Source organism: Aulonocara stuartgranti (assembly GCF_965226115.1).
Source record: "Aulonocara stuartgranti genome assembly, chromosome: 11".
In the NCBI taxonomy this organism is placed as follows: domain Eukaryota; kingdom Metazoa; phylum Chordata; class Actinopteri; order Cichliformes; family Cichlidae; genus Aulonocara; species Aulonocara stuartgranti.
In genome coordinates this window covers 13,457,445-13,469,868 of record NC_138947.1, presented here as the reverse complement: position 1 = coordinate 13,469,868, position 12,424 = coordinate 13,457,445, and the positions used below count along the sequence as shown (strand labels likewise).

Below are 12,424 nucleotides of genomic sequence, written 5' to 3'. Positions count from 1 at the left end.
CATCGTGGCTGACACCGCATATAAAACACCGGGACAGACGATAAGGTAATTACAGGGAACACCACGCAAAAGCTGGCAACTACGTCGGTCAGTTACGTAGCTTACGTCGTCAGCTGTACAAAGGTTCACCGCAGAAGTGATGATTAGACTTCTGCGATCAACAGGCGATTCGTGCACGGCTATTTAACGAGCTGTAAGTGAGCGAAAAGAACATCGCAAGTATTTGTAGACATTTGTGCGCGCTGGAAGTTGAAAATAAAAAGCTAAAATAGCAGATTTGTGAAGTTTAAATTATTACTATTTATTCACATTGAATCTCTTTAGATTAATCTGTATTTGTGTTTCGATTGGAGCAGGTATTTGCCAGGGCTTACAATTTACGCACAAGTGGTTGTACACTAATCTTGGTTCAGACTTGTGGGTCGGCAGCTGATCCGTGGGATCCAGACGGGACGGGAGGAAAAACCAGAACAAGGCAAAGCAGGAATTTCTGGAGTTTCTTAAGGAAAAAATGACTAAACCTAATTACTCCGGCACCTATCATATGGTGGAGCAGGAGAATGTGGACGCCTACCTGACATGTTTAGGTACCAGTCTTTATGCAGCATATTTTATAGTATTATTACCATCAAATGTTTAACGGGTAAAACCCTCTCATTTAACATTCATCTTTCATGCGTTTATCTTTAAATAATTGTTTATATGTTGACTGATTCATAATCTTCAGTGTCTGGTTTAGTGATGTGGACTATCTACATTTCCAGCAGCACATTAGTGTAATGAAATCACCACCTTTGACCCACTTACACCCTCACAAGTGTGTGTGTTCACTCCACCTGCAGTGTCTGAGGTAGAAAAGATCCCCCCATAAGTGTGGCTTACAAAATCTTTCCCTCTTTTCTCCCAGATGTTAATGTTGCTTTGAGGAAGATCGTGTGTATGTTGAAGCCCACTAAAGAGATCATCCATGACCCAGAGACAGGAGCCATGAAAATCAACACAATCACTACCTTCAAGAATTTCAGCATGGATTTTAATATTGGAAAAGAATTTACTGAGGACCTGAGGATAGTGGATGGCCGTACCTGTCAGGTGTGTGTTGTGTTTTTTCCAAAGTTTGCTTTGAAGGTTAGGTACTTGAGTAAAGTCTGTACACTTCCCGCTGGGATTATTCCATAACCACTCGTTGCTGTTTAAAAACCCAGAATAAGAAACATTCAGCTCCTTCCCAAGTAACCATTCAATGATGGGCTATGATGATATTCTTCAGCTGAATGCTAAACAGAGACGACTCATATCCCAGATTTATGAACTTATCAGTAACCTTAATCCGTGCTCCACTAGAGCTGGGCGATATGAGATTTTTTCATATCACGATATGTTTTTTTCATTTCAGGCGATAACGATATCTATCACGATATGAGCCAAATAACTATATTTGTAAGATTTAAATGTGCCGTTGCTCACAAGTAAAATGTGAAATAATCAGCAGCTTGTTTTTAAATATTTATTTCCCATAATAAGTTCAACAGGGTAGATGTACTTAAGGAACATGAGACTTTTTCAGATAAATAAAGGCAAATATTGCAAACTACACAAAAGGCAGCCGCTAAAGCGTTTAAGTTTCAAAATAGAACAAATGAAACAGACTAAATTGTCAATTCCACTTAGAAACAAAATATTAATTCTAAAAATAAATCTTAGTTTGTTTTACAGAAGAACAGACAAAACTGACTAACTTTTGTCAATATCAAATAAACTGAGAACTAAAAGGAAATTCTCAATCTCTCCTTGTTGTATAGCTTAGCTTTTCAAACAGTTTTAACAGTTACTTTAGTCTGACAAAAGCCGAATGATGAATTAGCGCTTCCAGTCAGAGACTGAGGCTACGTCCACACGTACACGGGTATTTTTGAAAACGGAGATTTTCCGTTTTCGTTTTAAAAAATAATCCCGTTCACACGTAAAGGCAGAAATGAAGGAAAACGCTGCTATGAACATGCCAAAGCAGCAGGTGGCGCTAGATTCCTAACCGTGCAGAAATGTTGGCCAATCAGAAGTCTAGAAGCCTCGGTGGGAAAAAGTAAACAAAGCTGGGGCATAGAAGCAGAACCGAGTCGTAAGTGTGGAGGGACAGTAACTGTGTGTATATGTAAGCATTTAAACACTGCAGAGAGTAGAATTAACAGTATTGTAGAAATTCATTTCACCGAAACAATAACGCGGCGCACAGTGTGACGCATGCACCAGTTCATTGTATTTCCAGACTTGCTTTCGGCACAATTTACAGTGCACGCTACTCTGTTTTTTGTCAGACTTGAAATAGCCGAAATACCTTCACACTACGGAACTTCTATGGCTCTTCCGTTCGACAATCTCTCCGGCATTGGAACCATCATCGGTTTTCTCTTCGGTCACGCTCGGTTGATTTTTCTAGTCGGCACACTCATTTCCTCCATTATGCGCTGGCTCCATTACCCGCTGGCTGCTTCCCAAACAAACACACGTGCGGCTTGGCACTTGTGCTGTAAGTAGCAAGTCACGCGACGTGACTGCGGCTGTGATTGGTTCAGCTCTGCGCTACTGAATTTGGATCGGCTGACCTTTTTTTTTTTTTTTTTTTTTTAAGAGGACAAGAGCGGCGAGGTCTATCGCGATAGCTTAATTTCTCTATCGAGTAAAAGTTATATCGCGATACATATCGTTATCGTTCTATCTCCCAGCTCTATGCTCCACTGACCGTCTGAGACTGGGACACTGACTTGGGGATAACTTTAACTGATGAGCCCTGGAACTCTGTCCTAAACTTGGTGCGCTAATCATCTGTCTTTGCTGGTGCAAAGTGTTCACTTAACTAATGCTAGATTAGTAAGGATTTATCCCAATGTTGACCCGAAATGTCCTCGGTGAGAGTCCAGACAGCAGATCTGACACACATGTGTTGGTTGTGCCCGGGATTGCCCTCCTTATGGTGAGGAATTTTTAAAGCATTTGGTGAAATGCTTAAAATGTAATGTGACCCTGAGGCGGGGTTTGTGCACATTTGCCAGCCAGGACTCGTGTTATTGTGGCTTTTACCACTTTGCTTGTAAAATGCTTGAGTTTTCAGAAGTGGGAAGTGTGTCATGGCCCAAACAGAGGAGGTTCCTCTGTTGTATTGATTTGATTTATTGATTTACTGATGCTCATCAGTCTGGAGAGGTTATAAAACCATCCTTAAAGAGTTTGTCTCGACAACAGTGACAGTGTTCAGGTTACTGAGTCTAACATCAGCAGAACATTAAACGGCGATAGAGTCCATCGTAGCAGCGCAAACTCGACCTGCAGATTGCTAAAGATCTCACTGGAAAACCAGAAGGCTGTTTGAACTCGAATTCATGTATAGATGATGCTGAAGTAGAACTTTTTTTTTTTAGTATGAAATAAGAAGTCTTGTGTTTGGACAAAGGAAATGGCGATGGTGGCGTCATGTTTTGGATCGGTTTTTGTGCATTTAGTCTTAAACAACTGGATGAATTCTGAATTACACCAGAAAAGTCTCAAGGAGGTGACAGGACCCCTGTCCGTGGATTAAATCTCAGGAGGAAATGGATCATAAAACAAAAACATCACCCCAAACTCACAAGTTGTTCCACCAAAGTGATGTTAAGGAGATCAAAGATGTTTTGGAAAGTCAAAGCCCAAACTATTATCTTTAAATGTTCTTTCTTTTTTAGTTATTGCTGTCTACAGGGTGTCACATGATACAAAAGATGCAAAGATACAAAAATATTGGATCATTTTTTATCAGGTCCAACTAATATATTCATGTAATTTTTAAACAAATATCTAAAATCTGATGTTTTTGGTCACATCTTTGAAAAAATGAAGTATATTTTAAAGGCTCCATGACCTTTCACGCATCACTGTATTAGTCTCTCCCCCCCCCCCCCCCTTTTTTTTTTTTTTGCTTTGCATAAAGCTTCTTGTCTCTTTGTGTGGCTACTTTACATGCTAATGTTTCACACTAACGGCATCTCTGTGGTTACACAGACTACAGTAGATTGGGACGGCGACAAGCTGGTTTGTGTACAGCGAGGCGAGAAAGAGGGACGAGGCTGGACGCACTGGCTGGAGGGCGACAAGCTGCATTTGGTAAGGATGTACGAGGGGAAGAAGAGGCCAGTGCAGAGAGAAAGCAAGGAAGAGGGAAGAAGGAAAATGAAAGCTTAAAGGGAAGTGATGGAGAAATTGATATGCTAAATGAGGGAGGGTATTCAAATAAGGCAGGTTTTAGAAGTTATTCATTGGCTAATTCTGTTACTGTCTTTGTGAGAAAAGGTTTTTATTAAGAGGTCTGTGGAGTTTGTATGTGCCTAAAAGGGGAAAGTCCATCACCTAACAAAGGAGTACACACAAACTGAATGCACAAGTGCTACAGAAGCTCAGAGGCACATTTGTTCTAGAACAGTTTAAACTCATAGCTTATCTTTCATTGCTGGTTACGTTTTCAAACGGTCAGCATTCTCCCACTAAAAAGCTCTCACAAATTTAGAGAAAGTGTTGCCGATGCTAAACTCAATATGCTGGGGAATACCAGCGACGGTTTCAGAGGTTACACAAAGGGAACAGTGAGGGACTAATGAAGAGGTGGAGGAGGAAAGTGGGAGCGGGCTGAAAAGACCTGATGAATAGATGTGAAAGAGTGGAAGACGGATTATGAGGTCAAAGCATGAGCTGGTGAGGGGGGTGTTCTGGACAGAATCCCAAATGTTCTTGTTGCTTCTCACCATTCATTTACACCCTCTCACCTCATGTTTTTTTTCCCTCTTCTTCTCCGTCTCTTCTCTGCAGGAAATGAGAGTTCAAGGCGTCGCAGCAAAGCAAGTCTTCAAGAAGGCTGAATGAAGTCACTGAAAATGTTTTACAGTCAATAGTCTCATTTTAAAGGTAGCCGGTACGAGAGTCGTGTATATAGCATTATTTATTAACAATATATTTGAAGTACAACAGCAAAACTGAATATTTGTGGAAAAAAACATTGTTCTGAGAGAAGAGAGTTGTAGAGCTTTTGTAAAGGTCTTTCCCTATGTTGCACAATCTTATAAAGAAGTGATGCATCTGTCATGTTTCTTATTTTAAATGATAAGGTGTGTGTGTGTGTGTGTGCGCGCGCGTACGTGCGTATGTGTGTGCGTGCGTGCGTGTTGCTGCATCTTCATATCTAAAGTGATTTTTATGCATTATTGCACTGGAACCCTGAACTTCTACAGAAATTACCAAATGGAAGTGCATGTGAAAACTGTCTGGAACAGTCGGATCGGACGCTAGCTGATCTTTAACCTCCGGCTTCCTGGTTCAAAGTCCGCGTGATGTCACATTGCGCCCGTGTGACAGTAGAACACCTAAATATGCATTCACTGCCAGTGAGTGGGCGTCATGCATCCTGCCTCCTGCACTCGCTTTCAGCATTGCAAAGGCTGAAGAGGGGAAACTGGCGAGTACACGCTCGCGCTCAGCAGAGTGACCATGCTCTCTGCTCAGCTGCACTCAATCAAGATGCCAGAGGAGGGCTGAGAGTCAGTAGTGTGTGAATGTATGAGTGATGAACTGAAAGGTTGCAAGAAGGCATCTGAATTAATTCAATGACTGCAGGTGCTATTTTATGTAAAATTTATTACAGAAAACATCAAAATTGCCATAAAGTGACTGCAAGCACAAAACTGAAAGGATCATACATCTTCAGCTTTTAAATACATCATGTCCTCCAAATGTTAGAGACGTATCTGATTACATTTTATTTTTTCCCTTTAAAATGTCCAATTTTAGAACATGTTTCTTTTATTAGCATGAAGACAACGTCTGTTGTGTTTGTTATAACCATTACTACATCACCTGTTTCCAAACTTCAGTGTTTTTGCTAGGGTGACCAGATGTCCCTTTTTTTTGTGGGACGCCGCAGCAGTTTTATGACATCTCCCACATACAGAAGCAAAGTCCCACATTTACACGGCACTTTCCTAAACTCTGTTTTGTTTTTTGTTATTTTTTAGCCTTCCCTGAGTTTAAAGAACGCAGGGAAGGCTTTTTATTATATTTAACTGGAGGTTAGCAAGAAGTCACCAAAAAGTTAGCAGCTTGTTTAATCTGATGGAATCTACCACAAAGAAAATGATTTGGCAGTTTATACTGAGAAATACAATTTTTGTCTCTTTAGATAAAATTATACTTCAATTTCTCAGATGGGGAAATATGGCATGAAGTGACACAGTGCATGTGTGTTATAATTGACTAGAAAAATCGTATTTTTTTTTAGATATAGCTAATATAAGAACATGAATCATGAATACAGGGTTAAATAAGGACTACTGCATAACAGGTTAAGTTAGTTGGCCTTTACATGCTAGACTCATGTCTGATTTATTGTAATTTTTTTTTTAAGTTGGGCATCTGGTCACCCTAATCATAATTCTGATGATCACACAAGCCTAAGATGTAATATTTCCTTCAGTTGATTTGCTTGTTAAGGTCAGTTCTCCATTAGTAGTTTAACGTTTGGCACCTGCGCCATTTCTTCATCTTTTTTCCTCGAATATAAAAAGTACAGCATAAAAAAGTAAAAGCAAATAACTTTTATATTTTTCAATTGTTTCCTTTTTTAATGTTATATATAATTATTTTATTTTTTTAATGTTTTATATAATTAAAACTACACACTAGAAAATTACACTTAAAAAAAATCACATTTATTCTAATTAATATCTAGAGACTCATTACCTCAAAATAAAATGCTTCTGTTCTGGGGGATACATTAAGGCTGAGACTGTTGGATTTTTATAATGTCACGTAGGTTGCATTTGTCAAGTCTTTCCATACTTAACAAGCTTGTAAACAATTTTAAGACAATTTTAACAGAAACATAGAAAAGCAAACAAACATAAAAATAATATGCTCAGAAAAAAATTGCTAGCACCTTTAGACAAACGTGTCTGCTAAATAAATTTTTTCCCTACTTGAAAGGATGATGCTTCTCTTTTCTCTCTTCCAGCTCAATCAGCTGTAACTGTTCAAACTTCTTTTATCTGAGAAGCTGCTTACAATGATGCTTTCAGACTTTCTCTTTCACTGTTAGCTGTCATTTCAGTGTTTAACTCAAATAACTTAAACCTCTTATTTTTAAAGCTTAAATTACAAATAAACTTGCAAACACCCTCACCATATGGTCCACATATGGTTAAGTGTCTACCAAAGGTCATCTGCTCATGTCACAGCTGTTCCTCCACCCCTGACTTCTTCCTGGATGATGGAGGGGCTGGAAGAAAGGATGGCACAGAGCGGAGGAAAGAGAAATACGCTTTGAGGGCTCGTACTCCAGCATCCTCTCTAGGAGATCGAAAAAATGGTGGTGTTCTCTCCCGTGTGATAACAAGTATTCCTGTAAAACAAGGAGAGAGACATTATATTCAAATGGTGGGCACCGAGCAGATAATGCTTATCTGTGGTCCGCCTGCCCACGGCTCACCCTTAACGGCTTGCATTTGGATTTGACGTAGCGTCCGGCTTTGGAGCACTCGTTCCAGTCTAGATGTCCACGGTGGAAATACTTCTGCTTTCTGAGAATCAAAATGAAGAGTCGTCAGATCAAAGTGTTTCAGAGTTTGTGACAATGAGAGGGTGCACGAGCGGGATACCTGCTCCTCTGAATCATCCTCTGAGGAATCGGTCCCTGTACTCTCTCTATCATAGCAAGATGCTCCTTGTTGTCATGAGTCTGTAAGTGGACACAAGAGGAAGTAAAGACCATGACAAATAAAAAGACAAAGTTCGTCTTACTTTTATGTCGAATGTGTGACCTGGAAGAGTGTGAACCCTTTGTAGTATTCAAACAGGATGCAGCCGATACTCCACACATCACACGGTTGACTCCAACCCAACTCTGTGGAAGAAGGAATAGCTTTGTTACCAACTGGACTGGGCAGGTCCTGGATACTCCCCGAGCTAAAATGACATTTCTTACCAAGTATGACCTCTGGGGCTCGGTAGTGACGAGTAGAGATGATGACAGAGTGGTGTTCGTGGTCAAAGGTGGCGCTGCCGAAGTCGACGAGCCGCACCGTGGTGTCGTTTACCCGCCTTTCATTGCACTTCTAAATGGACGACAGGTGGAAACACTGTAAACCCTCCCAACTTCGCTCATTTAAAGTATAATCTTTGTATTTTCCTGCTATTGATGATGCTTTGATAAAAAATGATAAAGAGCATTAGGCTTGCGCTAATGTGATGAAAATAACAAAAAGTTATGAACAATTTTACAATACTGCAACACGGTAGGACAAAACAAGAACGAGTCTATCAGATTAGAAAAACAGCAACAACAAAAACGCTACTATCGGCTGTTTCCATGTGGACAAGGGGTCACTGTAGCTGGTAGCTCTGCATGTTTGATTTGGTTGCGTTTTACAGCAGATGCCCTTCGTGACACAACCCCACCAGCAGATAAACCCCCTTAATCTCCCACTTCTTTTTTGGTTGGATTAAACTAATTAGATTAAACATCTCAATCAACTAACTGAATCAATGTCTCACAACGTCTCATTTAACCCAGTTAACCTTAAAAAACGCTTGGTGGATTTAACTAATTCCAAGAAAGTCAACAAGCTTGTTCTCCCTTTTTTGCTAAATGCAACACTGTGTCTCCACTTTGGTCTTGTCTGTTCACAGGACATTGGTCCAGAAGCCATGTGATTTGTTCCGATGCAAACCAAGTCATAAAGTTTAATAAGCTTGGACATCCTGATTTAACAGGAAGCAGTAAGGGTGTATTTAGTTTTCGTTTTTATGTGGCTGTGAAAAACGAAGAAAAAGTGGAGATTCCCATAAATAAAAATTCAGCAATATGTCTCAGAGCTGCCACATATTTTCCTGCAAAGGTCAACAAACAAGCTGCAGCCTTCCTGGATAAATATGAGATTATAAAAAGCATACATGTGGGTGTCTGATTTCTGCTGAAACAAATTTGCACCCAAATGAAAAGCTGCATTTTTCTGCCATCATTAATCCCCGCTTTTTCTACCATCCCCTGAAGCCCTCAGCCATCACGCCTGCAGCCATTTCTGACCTTCTCGGCGTTGTATATGAGGGAGTAGTCCGAGTTGACGAAGAGGATGTTCTCAGGCTTCAGGTCAGTGTGAGTCAGCTTGTTGTCATGGAGAACTGCAGAGGAAACGGGAGAGAAGTTCAGATGAGGAAGTTCATCATGAGCAGACACCTCAAATGTGGTTGATTGTAGACAGCTGGATGTGACAGATTTACAGCAGCGAATTAAATGTTAGTAGATAGGATATTACAAAGATTATATATCAGAAACCCGAATGAAGCCTGTCTGATGAAGTGTTGGTTTAATTAAAGCAGAGGGACTCTTTGATGGTGTGATGCGTTCCAGCTGAGGAGTAACCTCCATGGCCAAAAACTGAACCCGAGGTGAAGCTGCCAAAAACTACAGCTTCTCTAATGGCCACTTGAGGCCAGTTCCAAAAGCAAGTCAATCCCCATGACCCCATGTGTTAAGACACATGTTTACAGTACAAAAAAACCTTCGGCTTCTGTGGATAGTTTCCACTTTCATAACAACGCTATGGAACTGACCTTTTTGTAATAACTCATCCACTTGGATACTAGAGTTAAGGATGTTGCTGCTTTGATTGGCAGGTCTCCCAACACATGCAGCTGGAGCAGAGTGGCATTTGAGTTTTTAAAAAAGCTTTTAAATAGAGAAATTTAATATTATTACATCCTGTGTGGTACAGCCCAGCTTCAGGTTTAGTTTGCAATATCTGTGCATTGCACGTGCATCTAAAAATGTGATACCTCTTGTCTCCAAAAAACGAAAAACAAAAACATTTCAATGACCAAAAAAGTAGCATTAAACTAATGTAAACCAACGTGTGAAGTCACAGTGGATGAACCCATCTTCTATAAAATCTGTGGTTGCAGCTCATCTTTTGTGCTGTTTATGTTTAAATATTTAGGAGTGCATGCTCTGCTTTTATTTTGGAGAATCGTAGGCCGCGGTTTACAGCATCCTGTCTCATTCTGAAGTTAATTTGCCAGCATGATATCAAGCAAATGATACCATGTTATGGCTACATAACAAATGGTTGTACTGAATATGAAATTAATATTTGATATGACTAAATTATAAATAGCAGACTTGTCTGAGATTTGCAAATGATTGCGTTCGGTTATTGACTAGAATTAATCACTGAATGATATCAATCATCGTGAATGACATCAATCACTCACTGCCCTAACTGCTCCTGCGTCTTGCTCTAATTTGCCGTGTTTAATCTGCTTAGTCTCATCCCTGGCATTGATGCAGAGGTGCAGCAGAAAAGGGAAAGTGGTGCTGCACACTCTGTATGATGCATATTGGACTCACAGCTGACAGCGTGGCAGATCTGCTGGGCCATGTGTCGGATCTGGTTAATTGGATACGGCAGGAAGTTGTTTGATTTCAAGAAGTCAAATGTGCTGAGAGACAGCAGCTCAAAGGAGATGCACACATGGCCGTAGTAGTTAAACCAGTTGAGCATCTGCACGCAGTTACTGATGAGGAAGAGAAACAGAGGGTGAAACATAAAGCACATGAAACGGGTAACAGCGTTTCAATCACAGACTCACTGTTTGTTGTGCGGATCCTTCTCACTGATCTTCTCCAGGACGTTGATTTCCAATTTGGCTGCTTCTCTGTATTTGTCCTGGTTCTTAATGATCTTCAATGCAATTTGATTTCCTCCTCTGTTTTTAAACACTGTTTTAAAAAAAAAAATACCCCCCCCCCCCCCCACCCCACCCCACCCCACCCCCGCACACACTGCACATTGATTCAACTTGAAACTTCTGATGAAAAACCTACCTGCTGTGGTCCACACACTGAACCACTTTCCCGAAGGTCCCCTCACCTAAAGTGTCGACTATCTCATCTGCAAGACAGATAAAGATCAGCTTAATGACGGAGCACCGTAACGAGGCTGCTTACTCTTCCTACATCTGTGCTGCAACCTACATCTGTCTTCAAGGACGTCACCACTTTTGTAGATCAGGTGACCATTTTCAGAGTCCCTCTCACTGTCATTTGCAGCCCGGTCGCTTCTTCTCTGCAAACAAAGTCAGCCACATTCATGACAAGGTGGAGCAAAAGATCAAAAAAACATCAACCTGCTTCTGTCACACCCCACCTAAAAACACACCGAGTAACATCTGACCTCTGGGTCTGTAAGGAGAAAGGTCACCAGCTGGACATACCCGTGCACTCAAGCTTGCATGGTTACAGAAGCTCACACAGCTTTGTGTACGTCCTCCTGCTGAGGCTGTCCTAATGCAGCCATGATTAATGCATTAAGGTCGATCTCAAAGACCTGAGCCTGCCCTAAAGGGGGCTCATAAGAAAATGCCAGATGACTCTCTTTGGAGGAGCTGAGGCTCTATTTCCATCCACATTCTGAGACTGTTATTAATATCAGAAGCTCAGCATGTGAGTAACTGACACTTAGCGCAGGACATGGGCCACTGACATACATAAACACAACCAATCTGCACATTCATTGTTAGAAAGCTGGTGATCTTTAAGAGATCAACACATAGTGCAGCTGGTTAAAAGTAAATCACACAGACTTAGAAAGAGACACAAAAACATGTTCAAAGAATGCAGATACTCACAGAAAGGCAGAGGCAAATACAGTCCAGAAAACCCTTAAACAGAGAATGCAGCTCTGTCTTTCCCATTGCACAGCAGTGCAGATCTACTCAGAGAAAAGACGAGCCTGAGTGGAAGAGAGGCGGATGGAGGGATGCTGCACGGGAGGTGAAGGCGAGATGCAGGTGAGGTAGCGGCAGGAACAAAAGGCGATGAGGAGATGTGGAGAGGAAACGCGCCAAGGTCAGCACGATAAATAGTCAAGTAGCAGCACGGGAACAAACTGAAGGACGAGGAGTTGTGAAAAAATAAAAAATAGCCTGCAGTGTTGTCAGCTGAAACCAGAAGTGAAAGGAAGACACGATGCCGAAGCTTCACCACGAAAGTGACAAAAGAAGAAAGAATATCTTAGGGAGAATAGAGAAAAAGTAAAAGGCAAACACTGAAAGTAAGCGAACACGACAGCTGAAGCAGACAAACACAAAAAGTGAGGAACAGACGGACAGATAGGAGGGCGAGCTGAGACAGACGCTAAGAATAAACTTTGGTCACAACCCCCTGAGAAAGTTTTCAGATGAGAATCAAGATGTGGGCACAGGGGCTGAGTGGATCCAGTTTCACTCAACTTACTTCCTCTCCTCCTTGCACCTCCTTAACCCCGGCGGTATGATTTTCCACACCCGTCCTCCTCCGCACACTGCATATACTTTGTTGCGTGCATGGGGCGCCCACTTTCGTCACAGAAATAAC

General features: G+C 41.2%; 2 protein-coding genes across 5 annotated transcripts in view; one reads left to right on the top strand and one right to left on the bottom strand.

Annotated features, from left to right (window-relative positions):
• Positions 1-9,120, top strand: part of LOC309716616 (uncharacterized protein) — a 31,936-nt gene extending 22,816 nt beyond the window's left edge. For 2 of the 3 annotated variants that reach the window (XM_082550523.1, XM_082550522.1), the window contains 3 exons: positions 908-1,092; positions 4,033-4,134; positions 4,834-5,101. In XM_082550523.1, the coding sequence (XP_082406649.1) occupies positions 908-1,092; positions 4,033-4,134; positions 4,834-4,887 (341 nt within the window). In that variant the 3' untranslated portion in view covers positions 4,888-5,101. Of the gene's footprint in view, positions 1-907; positions 1,093-4,032; positions 4,135-4,833; positions 5,102-9,064 lie in introns of those variants that run through there. The other variant, XM_082550524.1, reaches the window with a different exon arrangement.
• Positions 5,170-12,267, bottom strand: clk2b (CDC-like kinase 2b). Of its 2 annotated transcripts, none has more exons than XM_082550529.1 (11): positions 11,698-12,267; positions 11,045-11,135; positions 10,895-10,961; positions 10,660-10,776; positions 10,418-10,584; positions 9,098-9,192; positions 7,997-8,126; positions 7,833-7,915; positions 7,671-7,750; positions 7,502-7,592; positions 5,170-7,414 (listed from the first exon to the last, which is right to left on the bottom strand). In XM_082550529.1, exons 1-11 carry the CDS (start codon positions 11,761-11,763, stop codon positions 7,232-7,234), a joined length of 1,170 nt encoding a protein of 389 aa, XP_082406655.1. In that variant the 5' UTR covers positions 11,764-12,267; the 3' UTR covers positions 5,170-7,231. The 2 variants fall into 2 exon arrangements, with proteins under 2 accessions (XP_082406655.1, XP_082406656.1); XM_082550530.1 differs by having other exon boundaries at positions 10,660-10,789; positions 10,941-10,961.
• Between the last annotated feature and the right edge of the window lie 157 nt (positions 12,268-12,424).

Bases quoted from the DNA above. Each gene is read 5' to 3' on its own strand.
- clk2b (XM_082550529.1), bottom strand. From the start codon at position 11,763: ATGGGAAAGACAGAGCTGCATTCTCTGTTTAAGGGTTTTCTGGACTGT. The intron at 8,127-9,097 runs GTCAGAAATGGC...TCGTCCATTTAG, and splicing joins TCATATACAACGCCGAGAAG to AAGTGCAATGAAAGGCGGGT. The intron at 7,751-7,832 runs GTCACACATTCG...GTCCACTTACAG, and splicing joins AAGGGTTCACACTCTTCCAG to ACTCATGACAACAAGGAGCA.